Below are 27,783 nucleotides of genomic sequence, written 5' to 3' on the forward strand. Positions count from 1 at the left end.
TAACATACTCCCAGAGTCTGAAAAACACTTGGTGCCTATACACCTTGAATCTTATCTAGATTAATTTGCTGTGAGTCATTACAAAGTCATCCAGGGGAAAGAGAGTCAACCTGACTTTTCTAGAACCTCTCCATCACCTGGTACCTCCTCCTTCACACAGCTGCTGTTCTGGACTGCAGCTAGTTTGTCCCACAATCCCTAAACCACATTTTACCTGCTGTCTTTTCAGCTCAAGTCCCCAATGAAATAAGTTCAGACTTCCTCAGGGCGTCATTCGCATGCCTTACTGTGGCTTATTTTCAAGTTAAATGGAATTATTTGTATTTTTCAAAATTATACATCGTCAGAGAATTAGTGTTGCTGTAGTGTAAGCACTGGTAAATTGCAGCACCAATCGGGTTGCAAAAAAGAGACAAAAATGGCAAGTCTTCCCTACATCCAAGCAAAGAGAACAAAGGTTTGTAAAGTACTACACATCAAATTGTTCTTTGCCTCCATTACCCCTGCCAGCATCCAGTTCAACTGTTTTCGTTCTCAAATTATTCTTCTTAAATACTGTTTTGTATCTGTAGTCTAATGATTTTATGAGCATGTGACATGAAAACAAAGTATATTTCTGATCCTTACACATTTTTTTCTTCACATTCTGACATAAACCTATTACTGTCCTAAATCGTACTGCTACACACAGCTGGTGTTGCTTTGCTCCTTTCATGGAGAACATTGGCGAAGAGAAATGGTTAAATTAAGATTTTCACATAGTCTCGCCAACAGTAACTACCAAGAACTTGAAAGTATCATCTCGCATCTTTAAATAATATGGTGTTAAAGTTAGAATTCTAAAAAAATGGCACACTGACAGGACTTGCTAACGCTTCCTTGGTGTTTAGAAGATTCATCACACCAGGGAGATTCTAACAGATAAAATCTGCTGGGAGTTTATGTCAGATACTTAAGACAAACAGGATGTTTATTTTGAACATCTGTCCATGGTTCATGAATAAAAAAGACTCTTAAAGTCTGGGAAATCGCGTGCATGTTTTAAGTGGGTTTTTTTGTTGGGTGTGGAACTTGAAAAATGAATTATCTCTTACTGACTATACAAAAGATTTTGCTTGAATTTAAAAAAACCTTTGTCAATATTCCAGCTACTTGACAGTGGTCTGCAAATAATTGGACTAGTGAGTGAGTGAGTGAGTGAGTGAGTGAGTGAGTGAGTGAGTGAGTGAGTGAGTGAGTGAGTGAGTGAGTGAGTGTTTGGTTTTATGCCGCTCTCAGCAATATTCCAGTTATATGGCGATGATCTGTGAATAACTGAGTCTGGACCAATGATCAAAAGCATGAGCACTGATCTGCGCAATTGGAAACCAATGACATGTGTCAAACAAGTCAGCGAGTCTGACCACCTGATCCCGTTAATTGCTTCTTACGACAAACAGTCGCCTTTTATGGCAAGCATGGGTTGCTGAAGGCCTACTTTACCCTCAACCTTCACAGGTCAAAGCCAGTGATCAAAGGCATGAGCATTGTATACATAAGTGAGAATGGACAATGTGTCGACCAAGCAAGTCTGACCACCTGATCCTCTTAGTTGCTTCTTATGACAAGCATGGGTTACTGAAGACCTTTAAGAGAACAGGATTAACGTTATTGGCAAGCGTAGGCAGTAGCTATCACCATTGTTTTCAAAGTTGAAGGGAGGTGTGCAATAATCTTATATTCAGCTCTTCCAGACAACATGACCCAGCACTGTACAGCCAGATAGGCTGAGTTTAATCCCCACTGAAAAGTCCTCCTAGCAATGGTGGAAAGTCCACATTGGACCTCAACAGCTTTATCTGACATTTAATCAAATCAAGCTCATGGTCTTGTTTACAAGCCCACTATTTGCCAGCCATGTTTTCTCTCGCATCAGAATCACCCAGTAAGAAAACATCCTCAAGTTAGTCCAACAAACATAGCTGTTTCCTTAGTCCACAAACAAAACAACCAACTAGATTTAAATCAGAAATCAGAGCCAATAAGAATGCAATTTCTTCATTTGCCCTAAACACAACACATCATCTCCGCAAGGTGTTCATCTGTGGACACATCACAACAAAGCGTCATCATTGCTTCAATAGACCGATCATTCAACAGGCGAGAAACACCCTTGGGCGCAACCCTAATTATCTTCCTTCATTCATTTCAAGTAGAGAAAAGTCTGAACCAGCTCAAACCACATCTTAAATTCCAGTCCTAACAGTGATAATTATCATTCAATTTGTAAAACGTCCCATTCAGCCCAGTTCAACTGCGGTATTGTTTGGCACAGATTGGTTCAATCCTGCTCAAAGTTTCTTTGCAAGATGCCTCCAGCCTTTCAAAGCAGCCGTCAACAGAGGGTTGAATTCTTAACAGTGGGGTGTAAAAATGTCATTGCCTACCTCATTAATCTTGAGGTCTGCCCCAACTACCTGTTCCTAGGTGGAGGTCACTACTATCACAGCAGCTACATCAACACAACAGTAGCACAACAGTAGCACCTGCTGAAAATTTGCATAAATTCCTCCTGGATGCCATGCCTGAAGTCAGTGCACCGAGGGTCTAGATGGGGGTAACACAGGGCGACACTTTTCTTCCACTGCAGTTTAAGGATTACATGCCGAAAGTGCAAAAATCAACAATTATAACCTGATTCACAGTCATGTTTCCTTGTATTTCTCAACAACTTGATCATCTGTCACTGATTTAAATACAGTTGCTAGATTATAATACTCTAAAACCTGCAAAACTCTTACAAATTCTGACATATTGCACATATTTTTTGGCACTTTCAAACAAAACACTCATGCTATTGCAATGAAAGGAAACATCTTGGTCTCACCAATATTTTTCACCAATTAAATATTTACCTATAAATAAATACTTTTCTTTCCTGCCTTTTTTCACAGAAAAATCCATTTACCAAAATTCTTTGTCCAGCATAATCGACTGGCATTACCACTAATCAGCCAGTGTTATCAGAAATATTCCAGCTATATGGCCGCGGTCTGTAAATATCGAGCATCGATCTACACAATTGGGAAGCGATGACGTGTCAACCAAGTCAGCAAGCCTGACCACCCGATCCCATTAGTCGCCCCTTATGACAAGCATAGTCGCCTTTTATGGTATTCTACCCTGAGACGTTCACGGGTCTTTCAATAAATAGGGCTAAAAGATATGTCATAGAGATCATCATTAACTTGAATATCAAATGATAAAAGAAAAATATTGGAGAATTAACTTTAAGACAAATGAAAAACAAAATCTTAAAGAAATCGTCATATTTGACTTCATATTGCGACCTGTTTAGACCTAGCTTGCTGACCAAATACTGTCCTGAACATAGAAGCTCGTAAACTGACTTTGTGTATTGTCTGAGTATATCATAACAGATTATGTACAATATTGTTGATGACACAATATTCATATCAATAATCTTGTCTTGAACATCTTGACTGACCAAAGTTTCATAGTCATTAACACTCAAGTATCCGACAGACTACACTCGTGTACTTTATACACGTAATGGAAACAACAGGTAAAGCGTTTCTATCAACTTGAAGAAGGACAATAAAGTTGATGCTGGAATTCTTTTTCAATGGTCATGTTACGCTAAGTTTTCACTGAAATCAAATTTACATTGAGATGACAAAACTTCTTCACTTTAACAATGGTGACATTTCCGTATAGATTCTTACACCATTTTGAAGCACATGGGAGAATGGTAGGGTAGCATACAGAATTTGTAAATTTTCGTCATCCCTACATCGCCACCTTCTGGAATGCCACTCAAACAAATCAAATCTATGTTCATAACAAATTTTTTAAATCATTTAACACATGTAGGTCCACCCATCCGCACCCTCAACAAGACAGCTCACTGAGAAGAACCCTCACAAAAGAGGTGTATAGGGGCCATGTGGGTTACTTTTAACCGCTAACCCTTTACAACACTCTTACTTGGAGACTACTCGTCCTTGACCCCTTCCAACTGGCTGACTCAGGTTACAGAAACACAAGTAGACATTGCAGTAAAATTGGGTTTCTTAAAAGATTAAAGAAACACACTCAGCAGCAGAAATTGAAATATGAGAGGGAGAAGTGCACTTTGGATGGGGTGACAGGTTCGCATGTGGTTCAGCTCCAGTGCTTGAACAGTAATTCTGGCACTATGGGTAAATATGTGGCTTCTTTGGAATAATAAATACTGTACAGCACATATTTTTTATGCTGCACATTATTGTGATTTAAATTACATTTTCTCTGGGTTTGCCTTATATTTTTAAGACAGTTCCTTAAAATTCAAAACTTTACAAGACAAAAAGGTCAAATTTTTCTCCTTGAAACAAGAACCACAGCGTAAACTGTCATGAAGAAGATTCAGTATTACACTAACAGCAGTATATAACACTGTCCTTGAGCAGTAATTGTTAGTCAGTTCTACCAATACTTCTTAATATTTTCCAAAGGTAAAACATTTAATTCATTAAGACTAGAGAAGGGGTATGTTTGGTCAACAGGTCTCAAAACTTAACTTAGTGGAAGTCCACAAGGATATCACAGGTAATGGTGTACGTCCTCAAAGTAAATAAGGAGTTAAATTTTATGCTGTACTTAGCAATATTTCAGCGAAAGGCGGCGGTCTGTAAATAATTGAGTCTGAACCAGACAATCCAGTGATCAACAACATGAGCACTGATCTGCTCAAATGGGAACCGATGACGTGTCAACCAAGTCACTGAACAACCCCACCCAATCCCGTTAGATGCCTCTGCATGGATTGCTGAAAACCTATCCTACCCAATATCTTCATGGGTCTACGTCCACAAAGGATATCTGAGGTAATGGTGTAAAGGAAAAGCTTACCAAACATGTCAGCCTCCTCCAGAACAGCAGTGCCACACTCAGGGCTGAGCACAGGACCTGAAACAACACAAACATAACTGTAAATCTGAAGAACGTGCTGGATCACTGGTCTCAGTGAGTTGGTTTAAAGCTGCAATATTACACCAATACCACAGTGAAGCACGTCAGAAATGGGCTTTACAAATAGTGCCCATGTGGGAATCAAACTGGGATCTTTGGTGTGATGCCTTAACAACTAGGCTCTGTCTAATTCGTACCGACTTGGGACCTACTAAAAGCATCAGAAAGTTCCTGAACTGACATTGAAGAGATCTAATGTAACAGCTAGGCTTCTTCGCCACCCCAGTAGCGAACAATCCCTAAACAATCTCTGCTGGTCAGACTTGAAGAAGTGTTCATTGTGTGTGAGTGTATCCAAGCGTAGTAGACCACAACAAACAAATCATGATATCATCTTGCTTTGAGTCTATTATTTACAGCATTCATAGGGTGCAGTCATTTGGCATACAGGCTGAGTATTACCGGCTTTGTGGATCTGTAAAGTTTAATGAGATGGGCACAGCAACAACTAACTTCTTTTAGAGGCATTTAGAGTGAGTGGATGTGGTTTTATTCTGTTGTGGGTGGCTTGGAGTGAGTGGGCGAGTGGCTTGAGTGAGTGGCACTGAAACATCTTGAAACATAATCCAGGTTTGTCTTTCATTAGCAGAAACACAATCCATTCAATTCTAGGGGAGAGTTTCTACAGTTTCTGAAACGATGAAGTCTGTCATATACATACTGAAACACATAAGGTGAACTCTGTCTAATTTGTACCGACTTGGGACCTACTAAAAAGTCTGAATTAGACAGCAGTTCAAGTGACAAAGAAATTTCTTATTTCGATGCCTGAAGTCTTGGACTGTCAGTTCAGTCCAGTTTATACAGCAAGGAAGAGTGGGAGTTGGACAGAGTGCACTGTATAACTAGTGCATCCCCAAGCAAGTCTAGAATGTGTGACAAGTCTAGTTGAACAATTTCTTAACATGGGTCTCCTGCCTTCTTACTGCATTTTATTTAATATATAAACTTTTGTCTGTAAAATAAGTTCATTTCCGGAACAAGCTGCTAGTCTATGAGCTAGTCTGGTCATATACATATATATATATTTGCATAGGCAGTATATATGTTGCATTTTGTGTATGATAAACTGAGCCTTGGTTGCCTGGTGCATCGGAGCTGCCCACCCCTATCTGTCTCCGAGTGACTCATCTCTCTTGAAGGTATCCCAGCAGGCCAACTGAGGCAGTATCAAGAAACACACAGAGCTTCGTAACCAGCACTTCACAACATTTAAACCACACAGCACATGTGTTGATGGAGACCAACTAGCTAGTACATTTCACAAAATCATCAGGTTCAGGTGATGGGGGGGGGAAGAGGAGAGAGGAGGAGGAGGAGCAGGGGGAGCAGGGGGAGGAAAGGTGAGGAGAGGGGGAGAAAAGGGGGGGGGGAGGGGGACGAAAGGGGGAAGTGGGGTAGGAGAGGGGGAGGAGAGGCAGGGAGGTGATGGGGGAGGAGAGAGGGGGAGGAAACGGGAGGATAGAGGAAGGGGGGAAACAAATCGTTTTTTCTTCACACAGAATATTTCCATTTAAATTACATTAGATCTCTTCAATGTCAGTTCAGGAACTTTCTGATGCTTTAAAAATTGCATTAGGTTCACATGATGGGTTGTGGGGTGTAGCAATCTTCATTACTTCATCCACAAGTTTGTCTGTTATCTATTGACTACAATGATATAGCGGAACTGATGCTTGATCTGAAAATGATATATGAAGCCACATATTCATTTACCAATGACCACTCACATCTGGTACACTGAAATACCACAACGATAAAAGCTTACCACAAAAGTCCTTCCTTCCTGTCCAAATTAAAGCAATTACTCGACAGTTTCCGAAAGGTCAAGATTGATGATATAATAGAGCCATGAGTTTCCGTTTCTGTGAATGATATCAGAAATATCACAATATTCTGACCTTTAGGCCCATCTCTGAGTGCAACAGGATCTCCAGCTTGAGATAACCACCCCATAGGGTCACATACGGTCACATAGTAACTGGTTATCTACCTAATTAGTCCCTGTGTCATTAACTGAGGGTAATTATGATGTAATGTAGGTTCATGCCAGCTGTGAATGTCAACACTGATCAGATCTACAGGTTAGATTTCCACGTGCACACCAGTGTTCCGCAAAGACTTGATAATTAACTTGTAGGTTCATGCCAGCTGTGAATGTCAACACTGATCAGATCTAATGGTTAGATTTCCATGTGCACACCAGTGTTCCGCAAAGACTTGATAATTAACTTGATAAGCATACTTATAATTATCAATGTTATCTATGTTTATGGAAAAAAACTGAAATTCAGCCCTATAACATCTTCATCCGTCCACTCTGAATAATTTTGCCTACTGGACACATATTTGTGTTGTTCAAAAAGTGAGTGAGTCAGTGAGTGAGTGAGCCGGGTGTTCTGCATGACACGTGAACGCTGCAACCACTTAGTTCCTACACCCCAACCCTGTATAACACTTCCCAGAACTGGTACAACACTGCTCCAACTCTGTATAACACTGCCCCAACTCTGTATGACACTGCCCGGACAATGTATGGTGCTGCCCCAACTCGTGTAACACCCAGACCCTGTACAACACTGCCCTGAAACCTGTACAACACCTCCCAGAGCCTGTATAACAAAGCCCCAACCGAGTATAACACTGGCCCAACCCTGTACAATACTGCCCCAAACCTGTACAATACACACCCTGACCCAGAATAACAGTGCCCCAACCCCGTAAAACACTACCTGGAATCGGTACAAACCCCGTATAACACTGCCCCAACCCCGTATAACACTGCCCCAACCCCGTAAAACACTGCCCCAACCCCGTATAACACTGCCCCAACTCCGTAAAACACTACCTGGAATCGGTACAACAATGCCTAACCACCTGGAACAATCCCATTATCCCATTTATCAAACTCAACAGTGTTATCATTACCGCCTCATGTAAGGAAATTCGATACTTGTGGCCATTATAACAAATAGAACAAAAATGAAATATACGTTTGAAATCTTCAAGGTCTCTAATGGTAATATCCTAGAACTAATTAATAAACAATCTGTTTCACTTATTGAATTTCCTGAAGCGCAATGATAATACCTTTAAATTTTCCTTAAGTTCCATGTCACAAAAGAGATAACATTTCTGATGTATTTTCAAGCTAATGAGGTCTGATTGTCCTGATTAGGGGATCAGTGCATGCCTGATGTCATCAGCCAACCATCTGGTAGCTGGATTATCACCTTCAGACTGTTCAGATAGGGTTACAAGGAAACCACTAGCAGGCAAATGTTATGTTATACAAATATACAGTATTGAATACTAATATGTTCCTTGAATACTGAATGTTTAATATCCATATATTAAATAACAAATATAATTGTTTAAGTTGAATTATTTAAAACTACATAAAACTCATTTAATATTATAAATATTTTATTTATTTTAAGTAGTCAAAATTGTTTCGAAGGCAGCCCATAGGTCACATGTCTGAAGTCAATCATCAGTTAAATCTCAACATGCTAATGATATGCAAGGTAACCATAGTACTGAAAAGCAAGTTTTAAAATGTATTTTAACAAAATGACAAAAAATACTTTGTAACTGAAATATTCTAAAAAATCTGCATTATACTTCTGCAAAATATAGAAAGAGGTACCATGGAAACTCAGGTTTTCTGATTAAAAAAAGTTTTAAAAAAGCCTATAAAACATAAGAATAAATTCTTGGGGAAATTCTGTTTTTCTCAAAATACATAAAATATATATCTACTAGATGCAACAGACAATAAAATTAATGGGATAACATTATATTCCTACAAAATACAAAATAAACAATAAGGAAAGTTGTTTCGTTTTAAAAATATAAAATATATGTCTACAAAACATAACAATAAAATTTAAAGGGTTGGGTAACTTCCTAAAGCAGCATTAAATGCATGCAATGCGCAGCTGTGTTTAATCTCAGGCTCATCAATGCAAGGTGTGCACCAGATTGTCCAGTCATCAATCACTCCTGTCACTGGAAGACAATTATTGTCACTGTCAATAATTTATGGCTGCTTAGGAAGAGTGTCAGCTCTCTAATAATATTTAAGGTGAGGATTACTGGGCAGTGCTAATTAGATCAAGACATATCAATATTTAATCATACCGGCTCACTTCCATCCTTACTGGACTGAACTGCAGTCATTTACTCATGATGTGGATCACTGGATCATCTGGTCCAGACTCAGTTTAATATAGAACTATAGTCATACATACTGCTGATTTTCCTGAATACCATAAAGAGAGTGATTTACCCTTTCTGTCTGAGAGTTGTTGGCATAAAGAGTGACCAGGAAACTCAACATAGAACATTCAACATTCAGCATTATGCAAGCTATATTGCCCTCATCTGTAAATAATTGTCAATCCGAACCAGACAATCCAGTGATCAACAGCATGAGCATCAATCTACGTAGTTGCGACATGATGACATGTGTGAACTATGTCAGAAACTGGCCATCCAATACTGTTAGTTGCCTCTTATGACAAGCATGGGTTAATGAAGACCAGTTCTAACCTGGATCTTTAAAAAGTCGCCTTGGTGAACCACGAGGAAATGACAGTGCTCATGACATCAAACCTCTAGTCTGACAACCATGAACTTGTGTGTACACATTTAGTTCAGTGTAATAAAAGGCGTTATCAGGTGTAACATTTCTGATACTGACTATACAGAGATATATATAGATACATAGTATGTAAACCTACACTGAAACTGTTGAAGACCATATAACATAGGGAGCTGACCTACATGTACCCAGAAATACTGGGCCATCTTTGTCTGGTATGTCAACAGTGGGTGGGTGGGTGAGTGAGTGAACAAGTGTCTGGGTGGAGGGAACCAGCACAATATGATGAGACCAAGGTCACACATGTATGGTAGGTGTGTTTACAGGATGCATGTGCAGGTGCAGACAAGAATACCGACAACTCCGGAGACCGACACACATGATCAGTCATGCATGATGATCTGAAATTTATAAAGATATAAATACTGCTTTGAGAGGAATTAAAAATGTTTTTGACTGCTCATGAAAAAATGAGAAGAAACACTCTTACCTAAGATTTAATGCAAAAACATTCACTTGACATGATGGATTGTACCAAAAGTTTAAAAAAATTACAGATGAAATAATGTACAATAATGTACAATAACGTACAATTATGTACAATAATGAAGAACACTGAAAAAAGACATCCAAGATCCAGCAGAACAGCAGAAAGGAACCAAAGGAAAGCTCTGGCTGTAGGGAAATAATGTGGTTCAGGGTATGGGACTCAGATTTATTCAAGGTATAGCTGATATTTTGTACAGGAAGCTGAACAAAACAGCACGACACTGACTACAGCATGTGGTTAGAAGCTTGTATTTACTGTTATCCATTGTGGAGTGTATGAATGGGCTGATGTATTTACCCAGCCGAACCATCCACTCTCCCTTTCATTCAGACCCACCTGCAAGTGAAGCACACACTCTTTCACTGCCGGATATGGGATACAATGTAAATTGTTCAATTTCTGCCTATCAGTGTTAACTCGACAAGGAAACTTCTCCCTAAATGAAATGTTTCGGCCAGTTTTTGTCTCTCAACAAGCACCCTTCAAACTTTTCAATTGAGGAAACTCATTTTTTGTTCGGCCTACACCGCTTTACATGACAATCTTACAATTGACATTTTTACCCGCAGGATGCTTAGAGCATAAAAAAATATCCCTCAAGTTTTGGTTTTATACAGCCTCACAAATGCTTATAGTGAGGACAGCCCAGCTGGTCTTGGACTAAAGCTTAGTTGCACTATATAGTCTACTCAGACTTGAAATATTTGTAAAACAGTTTGGGCAGACAAATCACAACAGACCAATCTCTTCACAGCTCTTACAAATGTCATTCTTCCTTCCATTTATATTCCTTCCTTTGATGTTTAATTGTATCCTTGAAGAAAGACATCCAGTATTACCTACTGTGACAGGGACTGACCTAAGGCAATATAAGTTCCCAATGAAAGGCTGTCATGCTGTGCAAGGTGGCGAAATAGATGCTACACCCAACAAGAGAACTACACAGGTGGACCAAATACTTAAGAATACCAAACAAGGGCGTCATGGTCGGATTGTCAGCACTTAGTGGGGTTGTGTCAGTATGTCAGTGGTGGTGGATTGACACAACTCTTCTTATAATTTATAATTTCACATAGTTAACTTAATTTGAAAAAAGTAGGGGATATCGGATTTACAAGATTGATAAAATGATAATGGGAAACATTTTTATCAATTAGCCTGGGTTCTATTAAATCTAATTCACTATCCGGGTGACACAAACTTAAAAAAGAAAATAAGATACTTTATGGGTAAGAACTTCTTTATTATATTTGATATGATGTTTCAGCATAGATTCTGTACGTCATTGTCAAGCAAGAGTGAAGAACTACAGCAAAGGACAGCCTTACATTATTCAAGGAAATAAAGAACTGAATTGGCATTGAATATATTGATCAAAAAGGACTTAGTAAAAACATGTAGGTATGAATCAACAACAACAAACAGTGGTAATAATGCCGTGACAATAGGACTAAGCCTATTGTCCACGAGGCAGAACATTACGTACATGACAGGCTTCTGAGGAAATATTTTTGTCAGTGTTTGTTTGAAGTTTAAGGTCATCTGTAGGCATGTCAAAGCAGCCTGTCAGCTATCAGAAACAAAATCATATTAGTTTAAAAGGGCTTGAGGGTTTTAACTTCATTTACAAAAGTGAACCAGTTTGGGTGTACCCTGCTTTTAACAAAATTCCAGCGATATCACAAGGAACATCAGACTTCACACACTGTACCCATGTGGGGAACTGAAACCTGGTCAATCCTGTGACAAGCTGACAACAACTGGGATCCTCTTATCAATGAACAAGGTGTCATTGTAACACAGCTCTGTTGAAATCTGTGTTCACACACAAGGCCTGTGTTGAATAGAGAGTGTGTATGGTGCCAGATTGAACACTCTACACTCTCCATGGCAGACAGAGAACAAACACATTAAGATCAGCAAACAAATATTTGTGAATGCAGAGGCCAGCCTGATATCAGCTTGCTGACATTTATAGTTCCAAGTCTAATGGTGATGATTCTTATATATCAAGTTTGCTTTTCTCACACACTGTTTGACTTGTGCTGAACAGAGGTCAGTTGTCTGTATCATGGCCAAAGTTCTAACACTGACATCACTTGACGGACATGGTTTGCGAATGCTAACTGGACATGGTTTGCGAATGCTAACTGGACATGGTTTGCGAATGCTAACTGTGTAACACAGACCAGTAGTACTGATCTATCTTACCTTCCCTGAACCACATTATTTTCCCTACTCAGTGTTCGTGGTAGGTTTTGTATGAGTGCATGCATAAATAAAGTCATAAATAACTAGTCCAAATGTTTTGCACATGAAATTTTCATTACAATCCTGATCATTTCAAACATTATTGCTTTTCTATGTGTTACTCTTTAAACATACTTTTTAAAATCAAGATCAAAATCTATGCATCCAAACCACACACACAAAATATTTGTTTGCTTGTTTTTATTATTTTTTTGCAAGAAAAATGCAGGTTTCTGGGTTAATGCAAACACTGCTACTGTTTAGCCCTCCCTGCAACCACAAACCCTGAAAACAGCAAGTTTAGAAATACGTGGTCTCCCAGCTCCCAGGCACTCCTTTTCAAATTACCTGGGTTTATTTCACACTATCAATCATGCATAAATGCATTTGGTTTTAGCAATATTCCAGCATTATTACAGAATTATGTTTCCCATATTGTACCCATCTGGGAATCAACCCATGTGTTTGGTGCGAGAAGTGAACACTTTAACCACTGGACTACCCACTATCCCTCAAAATTACGTACTCTTGTCTTGAGCTATTGTCTATCAGCTCTACAGCTCTTCATCAGCCTATACCTGTCTCTTCACAGGTGTGCATCATCTGTATTTAACAGGTGTATCAATGCAGACTTGACTTCGCTTGTCACTGATGCTGAAATAATGGTGATGTGGAGCAAGGCCAAACTCAGCTGTGTCCTTGAAGTAATGATATCTTGTCATGACAAGAAAGTCATTCCATCCCACAAGGAACCAGTTAGATGATGGGTCCAATCCAACCATCAAAGATAATTGAAGGAATCTTGGTCTCACATGTTGGTGTAGCTATAGGAATTTTTGTGGCATCTGGATATTGTCAAGGACTCAAACCTAAATGCCTCTGTCAGGAAGAGAGTCTGGGTAATTGTTTCACTAAATCTTACAATTTCATTTCTGAGTCATTCATTGGAATGAAAATATCCAATTTTCATTCTTCATTGTCTTAAGATGTATTGTACAACAAAAAACAACACAATATCTCTTCATTTTCAGTATGATACTGAAGAAAATCACATGGTTGACTTTCAAGCAGTCATAAATGCTATGGATTTTTAAAGAATATTTTGTGTCTGTAGTGATTTATTTCACACCAGGTCTGAAAAAGGTCAATGCATATTGGCGGGAAAATAATAAAATTATCTTGTCAAACCCCAGTTATTTATTCCTCTTAACTCCATTAAGTAGACCTGTTATTGTCCCTCAGTAAATCCCAGTGTTCATCTCTTAAACAATCATCACCCTGTCACAAGAATCATAATCTTCACCCAGCAACCATCACCTGTCTGACAGCCAGATTTACCCCACCCAGGTATTCCATTGTCCTCCAAGACACAGGATCATTGTCCAAGCCACCTGACCCTTACTTCCCCCTTGACCACTGGCTGAAGCTCATGCATGGCTGGTCAGTGGCTGTATGGGGTTTTTGTCCCCCAGTGAAAGGTCTGACCCCTAACTGTTTTCAATTCAGGCTCTGGTTTTTCTGCCAGGCATGTAAAGATTTATCCTGGGAGCACCTGTTGCACTTAATGTGTGGGAAAAAAGAAAGGGGAAACAGAATTTTTCCTTCTAAATGTAAATCACTATTTGGCATATTAAGAATTTGAAAAGGTTCAACTACAAAATAAGTTGCAAATTTATTTTTTCCAGATAAACATCCAATTTTTAATTTATATAACCAGATAAGTTGTGAGAAATTAGTCACTATGTTTCAGACTTGCACTCCTCTTACATAACCCATTACAGAGAGTACAAGTATTAGTGTTGCCATGTTAACAGCCTTTTCTGTCAGTCAGTCAATCAGAAGGCCACTCAACCATAACTTATTGAAAGATTTCCACAAGTAATTCCCAGTTCCCTTAGGCCATGCTTTTCCTTACTGCCTTTAGTCAGAAAGAAGTAACACCAAACTGATAATTAAACCAGTTTTCTAGACCTTGGTCTTGTATTATTTCTATAGGGCTTTTAGATATACTGTGGAAATGGCAGTGTCAACACCTGATTCTACTGAGAATGTAGATACTAAAGCAAAACCTGAATCCAAAACATCAAAGTTCACACATACTTCGTGTTGAAATCTGAAAACATTTGAGTCAAGTCTCTTAAGTTTACAATACTTGACCAAGTCAAGTAAGTGCTTATATTTGCCTATACTTGCATATACTCTTGCAAACCTGGCATACTTTCAGAAAGTGTAGCAAGTGTGTATACTAAGCCAGATTTTTCTAGTCTGGGAAGTGTATATCCCCTGCCAAATATATCAGTGTATAAAATTTTAGCAAGTCTTGCAAGTGTGTATACTTGACTAAAATGTAAGTGAGATAAGGATATATGTATACTTCACCAAATCTACTAAGTTTGGGGTAAAATGGGCACATCTACATCATTTGGGCAAGCAGATCAAGTCTAGGAAGTGCACATCTTTTAAGTCTTGCAAGTCTGTATACATTTGCAAATCTACAACATTTAGCTCAGTCCAGCAAGTCATTACACTACTGGGCTCAATTGTTTTTGGCCCAGACTGTAGTCTCATTCATGTTCGTACCATGTAACGGGAGCCTCTTCACGTACATTCATCGTTTTGTTACAAAAATAAACTCCTTTGACTAAGATCTAGGTTTCTCCCAGAATAACGTGCTTAAACAGTTGCACTGATGATGTATATATGTACAAGAGGAGTCAAGTATCCGTGAATTTGAGGATGAATTGGAGGATGTTGTATTCATATTCAATCTTTTTGGGCTGTTGGTCGTTCTTTTTGGTCCAATGCTTGTTAAAAACAATATTATTGTGTCTTGCGAGTCATCCTGTAATCATTATTTGAGAACTGTTAAAATGACTTTTTCAACAGTAGCACCTACTTCACACACAATGCTTTCACAGGGGGAGGGATTTTCAGCACAACCCAGAACTTGTAACCATGGCAACAGGAGCATCACCAAAATGAAGTTCATTACGATTGGTCTCACTGTTTTGCTTTTTCTTTTTGAACACTGCACTCGGCAATACAGCAACTGAAATATAGCTGAAAATATCACCCCTCTTGAAAAAATGACTTCTGAACTTCTGTGAAACATGAATCTTCTTTAAACTGGCCTTAACTGAAACACATCTCTTCTTTCCACTGTATCCTGTATCCTGTATCCTGGGGAGGAATTCATACATACTTATGCTCATAGACCAATCTGGTTCCTTTCATTGGAAATTAAATGTTTAAATTTATCAAGGCACTCTCAGAAATCAACATTTAGTTATCTCTGAAGATCATGTTTTTATTTTCAATTTCCATAATTACAACACCAAGCATTTCCCAAATATAGGAATAAAACTGAAGTTATTGGAGTCACTGATTTAGAGAACTGTCCATCCATTTCAAGTCAGACATGATGACACTTTTACAAAATGAATGGAGACCTTTTTGACAGAAAATCTCACAGAGGATCTGTTCCATGATCCAAGGAGCTTTACCCAAACACCCTTGCTTGAAACGGATTAAAACACAAGTATCTGCAAGCCAGAACGTCTGGGTCCCACGATAAACAACCCACCCTGATGGTGACACTGTGACAAGGCTGATCTACCTGCATTCTTACCTGAATAGAGAAGAGGGCATAGTTGATATCCCACCTGATTTATCAGGAGGGATCACACAACACAGGTGTGTGACGGAACATACAGGTAGAGGGTACTGTTACCTGGGATCTGGAGGACTGTTTGACAACTCTTAAAAGTACTTGATCTTAAATCTTGTCGCTGATGACTACTTGAGCAAGTTAAAATACCTGATCATACTTCCAAGAATAAGCTTGTGTAGAGTAACTTGAAATCAAAAGCGCCTATTTGTAGTCTTGTATTAGTGAGTGAGGATTGTTCTACTCCACTTTCAGCAATATTCCAGCAATATCAAGGTTAGAAACACCAGAAATTGGCTTCTGGAGTATTGAACCTCTCTTTCTCTTTCACTCATGATGTTTATCACTGGACTGTCTGGTCCAGACTCAGGTATTTAAAGAGTGCTGCAACAGAGCTTGAATATTGCTGAGAGCAGTGTTTAATAACAGACAAAGATATATGTATCATCTGCTACAAAATGGAGGACTATGAAACATATTCACGCCCCCCTAACATAACACAATGATAACAAAGTGAAACACTGTTCCACATTTCAATATGTTCAGCCTCAAGTATTTCAGTTTATACCACACTAATCAGTTGAGTATGGGATGAATGAACTATATTCCCAAGTAGAACAATGAAAAATGAAATGAAAACGGTCTCGGGGCTCCATTCATTCTATTATCTTTTTTACTATGAACCTTTATCATTACAATATGTTCATTTCACTATTTTCAGAGACCAGTTGTTAGTCTACCCAGATGGGTGCACTCAGACTGAACTATTTCTGGCATATAACTTCCATGAATATTGTTAATGTTTGTTTTTACTATCCATCACAGAGCTCAAGCATTGCTGAATACAGGATAGAACTGAACTCACTCACTTATCTTCTTTGTATTGTACTAAAGTATGCCCTGTTGCAATACTTCAGGAATACTGCTCTATGAGCCAAACACTATGCTCTGTCACTTGATGAACTACATACACACACCAAACATCCATGTTGCAATATATCTGCATCTCAATTAATCAAAGCCTTTATATGTGACAATCTAGAAAGCCTAGCACAAACAAATCAGACAAAAACATCACTTCCTTGAGACAGAAATATACTGTGAAATATATTTCACAGACTATTTGAGAAATAGTCTAGTAAATAGAAACTCACATGTTAAATTTTAAGAACAAATGTGTTCTTAAAGATAACTTATAACTAAGGTACATTAAAATTAAGTTCAATGAAAACTGCATCCTCATGATAATTTAAGCAATAAGTGCTATAGGCTTTCTATTGCTGGTTTCTTACTTATGTATATAACTAACAAAAAGATATCATCAAAAACTGAAACATACAAAAGAATAAATAATTGAAATAAAAGTCACTGGCTGTAGTGACTCACAGTTAACAGTTCACATAAAAAAGATGGTATTGTGAAATGTCATTCTTCAAGAATGAATAAAGTTTGAAAATTAATGACTGTAGCCTAAAACAGCTGAGTGCATTATCTTGAAGTGGCAAACCTTGACTGTACCATGGCAAATACCTACATCCCACCTGCCAAAACACTACTATCACATGCTGACTAAACACTGACATACTATTTAGCTACAACAATACCTTGGCTCACAGAACTAATGTGAGTTGTTGTAGAAGCAGTGAAGACATTCACATCCACAATCCAAATCACATGTAATCCAAACTATTGTGTACATTCTGGTTAGGTGGTGTCTAAACAAGGTTTTATATTCATGTAAACTATCTTAATGCTTTGACACACTGCCTGCTATGTAATTTACGGAATGTACAAACACTGTCCAACAGAACAAATATGATGGGTTTTGGTGCTCTTTTGGGTTTAAACTGATAAGATGAAAGTGTAATATTTCTGTCACTCTGTCTCACAGTCACGGAACCACATTATTGTCCCTTCTGCCTTAGCCCCTCTGCAATGCTAAAGCCCCAAATGAGGCAAATCTAGACTTCCTCAGGTTCAATCTCTGGTCTCCCTGAGGCTCCTTTTCAGTTATTATGGGTTAATTTGTTACCATCAAAATTGTATATATTCAGAGACTAAGCATTAGTCTGTATTTCTGTGAAATCTGAGATTTATTTTGACCTGTTCAGTGGCTAAATGTGTTGTTAAAATTTATTTGCATCAAATTATGGACAAAGTGGAATTATGACAATTTTCCGCCAATATCATGGACCCATGCCTTACCAAATCCAATAGAAAATAATTCTTTTACGTTTAGGACCCATTCCTTTGCCCATTTCTATCATAAACAATGATACAGCAATTCTTTGGTAATGTGCTTGGAGTCATACTCAATAACTTTAACCAATATTCAATGTCACTCACTCACTCCAGTCTCACATGCCAGGGAAATGGGCACCAGATGTGCACATAAAGTTCGGCTCAACGATCCAGAAGATATTATGTTTACATTAAACATCAGAAATCCCCACATTTGAAATGTGGCATGAAAGTCTAAAGCTTGCTGGGTGTAGATTACATGTGGGTATTTCAAGAATCGTCATACCACGAATGATGGAAAGTCTGAGCAGATTTCCCCTTGTTGGAACAGCTTCGTGGGTGGATTACGTCAAAATTGAACAATGCAAAAGTAAGTGCCAAATATAACACTACTGTGGTCCAGAAACGTAAACAAAACATCTTGGTTAAACCTAACTCAAATATTATTATTGGTGTCGCGGGGATTTTGCCAAGAGACCAAGATTGCAGCGAAGCGGTTACGTCATCCGAGGTTAAAGGTCATACCCAGAAGTTTCTCACGTGCAGCACGCCCTGCTCATAGCCGCGCGACCAGAGTGTGACATTTCACATGAAGTCCGTGCATCTGTTACGGAATAACAGGGCGGCAGGTGGCGAAGTCAAGACAAGCCTCATCTTCTACAGAAACCTCGCCATGGCGGGGAATCGAGCACCGGTTGGTGGAGTGAAATTTAATAAAGACGACTTTGACATCTGGAGGTCTGCAGCTCATGGAATCTGAGCCCCTTGTCAATTTTTGGACTGGTTTCCCACGGTCTAAAACTTCTCCCCCAATCCCCAACCCCCAACCAATTTGGGGTGAAAAGATCTTGGAAATGGGAAACGCATGTTTTGTCTTATCTTGAGTTCCCGTTAACCGCCTCGAGGATAATATATCTGGCCTCATAACTTGATAATTTGCATTAAGGCTCCTCAGAGTTATCTGTCATAAAGCGCGTTACTGAATAAATATTTGTCTACCGTCTTAATCCAAGACGAAACACGAAGGATTGTAATTAATAATCGGTGACTCAAGTGAGACAGATTATCGTCAAATAATAAATTATTTAAGCTGGCAACTGTGATTATATTAGCAAAACATGCAGGGAGACAAAATCTTTTATAAATGATGATTAGTCGCTATAAACGCGATTTTCCCTCTAAACAAAGTGAATGACACCAACGCATCTCACAAATTGTCGATCCATCGGTCCTCAAAGGATTTTGCTCCATTCAAAATATGTTGTATTTTGTATCTCCAACACAAATATAATCTCAGAACAAACCGAACCAGCAATTTCAATAGAACAAAATTTAAACAAATTGAAGAAGTTTAAATATTTCATAAAACCTGGTAGTGACATTTTCAACGGCAGTTTTATCCTTACAAATATCACAACAAAAACCGTTAATCCTTTCACAACTCAATCAGGAGTGTCACGTAACGTGCCTATCAAGCAACCGCTAAGAAAGTGTCCTGATCAACAGTCAATGTTGACATGTGTTAGTGGGAGGCAGTGTGTACAAATGTGTGTAGATCCAGAACCGACAGTGGTGTTTGGTGGGAACACTTGAATTCTCACGAGGAAAAACTCACGGAATTAGTCCCTCAATATCTGACAGGATTAAACCCTCTCGTCAGGTACACATAAATGACATAGAAAATGAACATAAAAACAATAAATAAATAATAAAACAACAAAAACAAAAATTAACATAAATCCGTGTACAAAAAAAACCATATTTTTTCATGAGATGCATAGAACGTGACCACATTAATCTGGCCAATTCCAAACAACTTCCTGGTGTAATTTCCTGCACACACACAGACTGTTTTGTTTTTCGTTTTCTGGTTTTTCCTTCTGTAAAATAGGTTCATTTATGAGAATAGTTGTTAAAACATTCATAATTCACAAATGTCAGCTTGCTACTCGGAAATAGTTTCCAGGTCAGTAAACAAGATGATTTGCCATGACCAACGAACCGGATGGTGACCGACATTGACAACTGATGAAATATTGATGTTCATGACATCAGTCACTAGCTTATACAATCAAACTCCAGCATTTGCATAACGCTACTACATAGCTGGAACCATGCTTTGTAAGACAGTAAGCAAAACTTAAGTCCATTAACACTATTCAAAGAAAAAGCTAAACGACATATTCCCCCCGGAGTATGTAATTATCACACGTGTTCCCCGTATAGCACACTGTCTAATATAAGGCTAGATACGTCTAGCCATTTTACAAGTCGCCTTGGGCTATAAAGGCGTTGCACGTCTCCTCTCCGATGACAGGCGGATCATGACAGAAATAGACAATGAGCTGTTCGAAGACGCACACACGCGGTACTGTAAGAGAGACTGGGAGTATATTCTAAACCACTCGCGCACGTCGAGTTATTTCACAATCGGCTGTACTAAACAACGGATTGTGACACCGAGCTTCCGGATTCAGAAGGCAGACTGTAAACGAGACACTCATACAATAACTGTTTCTCATCATCTCGTCAACTTCACCTCCTCCCCCCCCATCCCCCTCTCCCCAAGCATACCCCAACACCCTCCGTCGTAGGCAGTAAAACTTTCATGCACTGGTACACGATACAGCTAGTCCTCCACTTCACCTACGTTAACAATAGAAACGTCAACCGGCTGCACACTCTCCACCAACACACGTCTTCAATAATACTTGTGCAAAAAAGTATAGTAAGTTACAGTCGGTTACAATGTACAATGGACATGTTAACTAACTACACCTACAACAACCCCACCCCACCAACCCACGTGCGCACAAACATTCACACAAAAAGTCCCCAATGCAACTATCGAGCAATTGTTGTAGAAAGTACACCATATATACAAGTTTTTTATTAAAGTTCACCAATGACAATGAAAGCGTTATCGACTGCAGACCAAAGTGTGCAGTTTTGTAGAACCACGCACAATGCGTTATATGCTGTATTGAACACGTGCTTATTATCCGTCTGGAGAAAAACATATTATATTCTTATCTAAGCTCGGACTAGTAAGAACTACTTACAATGACAACGTTTGCATGCTTCGAAATAGATACAAGGATATCCTATTTCGTTGCCTAGGAATCGCGCTTACTAAAGGCTACCTCATATTTAACTCAGTAATGAGTTGCCATGGCGATACTAATACAGAATGCCTCACTGTCGCGGGGCATTTTACCTGGTGAAGATGCAAATCGTTTAAAATTTGACATGGATGAAAATTATATTCAAAACACTGCTTCACCTGAGAACTGTGACACATAAAATAATGGCACCCATTCCTGTTTGTTCGAATTACCATTTTTTTAGTTTTGTACTCCACACATATTGATCATGCAGTTGTATTCTAGACCCTTAACTGTGAATCTGTTGGTGCTATTCGATAAAATATTTGCATATATCGCTTACATTTGCTTTGAAGTTGTGAGTCTATTTCTATCATAGCCTTCGGTTAAACTTTATACATGACACTAATCACTTACCGCTATGGCGTTTACGTATGTAGGCGTGACTTGGGTGAACTCGGTTGATTCCGTCAGTGTTTTCATGTTAAAGTACAACCCGCCGATTACAATTCCAAGCACAAGAATCACCGCCCCGAGGACCATGAATATCCACAACCTTCCCTCACATTTGGATTTACTTCTTCTGTAGATCCTCCTTCGTCCATTACTCCCTTCCTCGCTCTCTCCATCCGATGATTCACTGGGGGGACGTTTTTCATCCATTTTGACAACTTTCTTTCTCCTTGGAAGTTTCAGAAATACATCGACATGCTAATCCGAGTATGTAGTTCAATGCACAGGTTGATATTCAGATGTATACTGTAAATCACTGTGCTTTGTAGTCGTAGGTATGTCTTGCCTTTCAAAGTTAAAGACGCTTGCTTTTCACTGCCGAGGCAGAACGCTTGGCTTTGTGATGGACTCAGTCACCATGCGCCGTAGAGAGATAACAGGTTCTACAGTTACCCTGTCCTTTCAAAACTCTCGTCTGCTTCTGACAAGCAGCAAACAAACTTGTATTAAAGGTCACGTGTTCTAACCGTAAATCCCGACGACACTTTTCCAAAGTTATAACATCGCTCCACACGTTTTAAACCAAGACTCCAGAAATCCCTGCCAACGGAAGGCTGTTTCCCACGACCGGTCCGAGTGTGGTGAAATGTCCGAATTCCTTCACTGACCGCCTGACTCTCATATCACCCTTGCTCCCATTTCATAGCCAGTCATTCGTGTCGTCCCTCGCGACTGGCGCAAGTTATCGTCTGCCGTCAACTTCAGCACGCTCTGGGCTCGGGGGCCGCACGTGGCTGTTTATGTCTCGTCACGCGCTCGTGACTTTGCGAGACCTGAGAAAGGTTGAGGGGTGAAAAAGTTTGTTTCAAAGTTTGTGAGCAGTCGCTGCGAGCTTCTTTGTCTAAAGCTTTCGCTGGGTTTGCAGAGGATTTGTTTGGCGTTTGTGCCTCACATTCAAACCTAAGGTTTCTTTGTTTAGCGTATTTAGATGTAGACTGTTGATGGTTCATGGGAGAGTGCCAGTTGGGAAAGTTTACGTTTGGGGGTTCATATCCCCTTCCAATACGTCTATATGCTGACAAGTATGACACACAATTCTGGCAGCTCTCATGTGGAATATACATAATGTCAAAACAAAAATCAAGTATTTTTTAGGTATGAACCTACTCGCTATAATGCTAAAACTTGCATTCGTTTTCCCCGCTATATAGTTTGAAGGAAATCTATCAAAGTCTTTATTCCCTGAACCTTTTCACCCTTAACTTCTTCGAGTGGCATTTAGAATTTAGAGAGGGAGAATTCTCAGGATATGAAACTTATTTTTAGGAATATGAGCAACGTTGAGATGTAATTGCAAACGCCGCGCCGTGCTTGATAACGTTCGGTGTTAGTATTACGAAAACGACGTTCATAGCACTATGTATATATCCAGAGAACTCTCCCGGTTGTACATCTTCATCTGCGAAATAAGCTCATATGTAAATGTTTGAACTGCGTTGACAAGTACCTGTCACTGTCGATCAACAAGTAAACCAAGGACGAATGTCGTTTTATACTGTCGATATGAGTCGACCATCTGAGGTTGTTGCGTATCAATCATAATAAGTCGTGTGTTAAATGTTACACACAATGAAAAGCTGTGGATGATCTGTGATTGACTATAAACGTCATCGACTATATTAATCTGTCTGTGATTGGAGACATATTTTATGGACCATCGAGAGAATAGGTGTATGCGTCAAGTTAGTTTTATATCCGCATTACGCAATAATAATATACGTAGAGGACACCAGGAATGGACTTATCACATTGTGCCCATGTAGAGAATCAAATCCGTGTTTTCAGCGAGTTGAGCGACTCTTTTACCACTGTGCTACCCTGTGGACCATGGAAGGTAAATTATCGATCACGGCATGATTGAACATCGATATCAGAGATAGATTATCCTTGATTGTTTACTGTTAATATTATCGATTATCGAAGATAGATAATATGTATGAAATTACACCTTAATATCACTAAACATTCAGGGATTGTAGGGCTATGGTGTTACTCCCAGTCATAACAGTGTCAGTGATGGGCGATTTAATTTGTAGACTAAATGCCATCGATTGTTGACATGGAAGCCAGTCAATAACTGAGTTTTAAATAGATCCCACTTTGAAAGGTTGACTTATCGGAACGTATACCCTGGAGATATCGAGGATGAGAACCAGTGGCTGTGCTGTATTAAATGCTACCGATTATCAATAGTCATAAGAGCAAGGATTGTCAAGATATAGACGGTCTTGATTTGTTGAATGGTTGCAGCGTAGTAAATAGTCTGTCTCACAGCCCGTGAACCACGTTATTGTCCTTACTGCCCGTCCCTTCCTGCAATGCTGAAGTCCAGTGCTGCGATTGAAAATGTTAACAATATATATGCACCACTCCGTCAGCATGGTAATCAGTGCAGTACTAACATTGTGACGTAATCGCTCACTTGGGGACCGTGTCAAGAGCTGTTATTCTGATTCGACACTTTGTCACAGCGGATGTGTAACTGCGTCACGTGATGCAACCTCCTGTCATTGTTTTACCGAGGTGGAAGCTTTGTAAACAAATGGATTAGGTGTAGAAGCAATTTGCGGTAAAGCCTAATCCTGGTGTCATCTAAATCATCATGTTGTGGTAATTAAAGATTTATTACACCACGGGCGATGAATGAATGAATGAATGAATGAATGAATGAATGAATGAATGAATGAATAGTCGACCGATCTCATGTTCGACCATGTTCAAAGCGTTGAAATTTCAAAGTGATAACAGCAAGCACTAATGAAATCTACACTTTGATTGAAAGATAAAACGATTCGCTATACGTCTCAAATTACAAGTATATGACTCACACACAAGTGCCAAGAGCCAGTCAAAGGAGATAAAATAACCCTTTGGATATAAATTCTAACCATATCCCACTAGCAATTTGCAGACACGTGTGGAACTGAAAATGGCAATATACACGGCTCAGCAGTAGTGATGTATATTTCATCTCATGATGCGTGTCTGTATCACTCATCTGACAGCTATGGACAACAGGTGCGAGGCGGGAAGCACGAGAAACATCCACCATGCTTCACGTGCTTCAGGTGAGACAACGGGAGAGTCAAGCTGGGTGCGTTTGGACAAATCCACTTGTGGTCGGAAACAGTGTTCAGCCCTGTAAAGTATACCTTCAGCAATATGTCAGCAACACGAACGGCAGGGCATAACTTCACAAATAATGTTTCACTGCACAGGCGGCTGGTACCTAGAAATAAATATGGAGAGAGTCCATATTGGTTGACTATTGCTAAAAACGGCGTAAAACCATACCCACTCACTCACCTCATTTTGGAGTACCGAGAAAAATGACACACTCGCCATAACGCAGCACACCTCGTTCGTATCAATTATCGCCACGTGAACGGGTCTTGTCTGTTCTCTTGAGATTCTGTGATTATATCTCCGAGGTGAATTATTTTTCACGAATCACTGAACTGGACGGTGTATATTGTACACTGTCTCAAACACACAAAGACAATCCCAGCGGGCGCACCCCATTCACAGATCTTTAAATAGGTGTCTATTGACAATTAACCTTTTTATATGCTTTCACTGAATCGTCCATTTTGGTGTATATTCCTGTGTAGGAGTTGTGCTCCTGTGAGATATGTGCGTTGTTTGTTTTGCTTGTGAGCTAGTTCATTGAGTGACTTCGTGCATGTGATTGACGTGCACTTTAAATGCATGGTCGACAGCATATTGGGTGCGTGGATGGGTGGTTGGTTCTTTAACAGCGCGGGGCGGTGGGGTAGCCTAATGGTTAAAGCGTTAGCTCGTCACGCCGAAGACCCGGTTCGGTTCCCCATATGGGTAGAATGTTTGAAGCTCATTTCTTGTTTCCCCCGCTGGGATATTGCTGGGATATTGCTAAAGCTCAACTCAGTCACTCACTTTGATACGAGTGTGTATTTTCTGTATATTTTGTTATTAATTCAGTAATAATCATTATTGGGTCACAATGTTTAGTGTTGTGAATATTTCGTTTTCGTCACATTTCGTTCTAATAGATGGTCAGCACTTTTAGGATTCTTGTTTTTCGGAATTTATCTATTCTTAGTTTTCTGTGTGTTTACTTCCGGGAGACTTATTCAAGGGCATTGTACAGTGTTAACGGTGGTCGTAAGTGGCCGAACTTTCGGGAAATGACTGAGTATATATATAAAGATTGGTTGCCGTGTTGAGGGCGACACACATTCACATAACTGGAGGATATACATCACTGCCAACGCCTGATCATCAAAACCCGTCCACGCCTGAATCTACATTATGTGCTGTCAGACCGATCGCTGTGTTTACATTCTGCATAGTTGATTATCTCTCGTACTGAGACTTTGGTGAGTTTGCTATATTATATCTCGTGACTCATTGCCTTAGATTTTGTCTCATTTGTACTAAATTTGTAATCAGCATTGTGACTATTGACTTGTGACTTTGTATACCTTGCTCTCGTTGCATAATAATACAGAATTTGAACGTTTACGACTTGTCTTTGTTCTGTTTTGCTGGTTGACAGGGGATTTCTTACATTATTGTCACGGTAAATTCTTAACCGTAACAACTTTAATGCCGCACTCAGCAGTATTCCAACAATTCAGACAATTCAGTGATCAACAACATGAGCATCGATCTATGCAACTGGAACAAGTGAGTTTAGTTTTACGCCTCACTCCAGCTATATGGCGGCGGTTTGTAAATAATCGGGTCTGGTCGAGGCCTGGGCAACCGAGAACTGATGATGTGTCAACCAAGTCAGTGATCCTGACCACCCGATCCCCTTACAACTAGCACGGGCTACTGAAGATCGGTTCTAACCCGGACCTTCAGCCACAGTCGAGTACACAAATATGGACATCTTACAAGTCTTCATATCATACGTAAAAATAAATAAGCAGATACATTTGTGAATAGTGTTTCCGTAATACCTTAGTGAGTGAGTTAATATTTGACGTCACATCGACAATATTTGAGCCATATCGTGACGAGAACATAACACTGAAATGGAATATATTTACATTATAAAACCTGTCGACAGAGGACAGTAAAACAACTAGAATATCACAGAAAAGAATGTAAAACTAGTAATAATGCCTAAAACAATTTATCTATAGAGGAGAAGACAATATAAAAATGGGCTATAGATTGCTAACAACTGAAGGTAGATCACCATACTAGGGATCAAGGGGACTTACAGTATTTCTGCTACCTACATGGACCGTAGCTGGATTTACATCATCCCTCAGCCGTCAGCAATTTGAAAAATCTAGCCATACAGTCAAAAGACACATTCTACGATTAAAAACGTGGAAAGTTTAAATTTACTTTGAATGTTTGTGGACTTACGTACCCTCTCAAGAGGACAATAGTTTTACAGTACTTCAACCCCCTTTGAGGATACAGCCACTAACAAGGACAGTTACGAATAAATATCCGTAATACGTAATGAGGAAGGTTTAAACTGATTATAGTTACTTCTTCGGTGCACAGGCCCTCGAGTCTTTGCGAGGATTAAAGATTTTTTTTTAAAAATATATATATATATATATAAAACACATGAGATGACCCCCGACTTGGAACGTTGTACTGTGAAGCGTTCCAAGTCGGGGGTCATCTCAGAATTTCTATATTGTCACGCAGTAACAGAAATAAACTCTCAACACTGTGACTAATCTACTTTCACTTTAATTCTATTTGGAACAACAATGTTCACAACAATCTAGTCCTGTTGTGACTACAACCAAAAACTATCAATATGTATCACAAATGCAGCCTATCAACTAGCGAGTCATAATCAAATATAACGATAAGCCGTCAACTA

The 27,783-nt window shown here is 39.3% G+C and overlaps 1 protein-coding gene across 1 annotated transcript in view; it reads right to left on the bottom strand.

Moving 5' to 3' along the window:
- LOC137259237 (uncharacterized) overlaps nt 1-22,686 on the bottom strand; it is a 35,011-nt gene extending 12,325 nt beyond the window's left edge. Inside the window, exons 1-2 of the mRNA XM_067796867.1 lie at nt 21,849-22,686; nt 4,894-4,950 (exon numbers count right to left, since the gene is read on the bottom strand). Of these exons, the coding sequence (XP_067652968.1) occupies nt 4,894-4,950; nt 21,849-22,094 (303 nt within the window). The 5' untranslated portion in view covers nt 22,095-22,686. The remainder of the gene's footprint in view (nt 1-4,893; nt 4,951-21,848) is intronic.
- Between the last annotated feature and the right edge of the window lie 5,097 nt (nt 22,687-27,783).

Source organism: Haliotis asinina, chromosome 13 (assembly GCF_037392515.1).
Source record: "Haliotis asinina isolate JCU_RB_2024 chromosome 13, JCU_Hal_asi_v2, whole genome shotgun sequence".
Classification (NCBI taxonomy): domain Eukaryota; kingdom Metazoa; phylum Mollusca; class Gastropoda; order Lepetellida; family Haliotidae; genus Haliotis; species Haliotis asinina.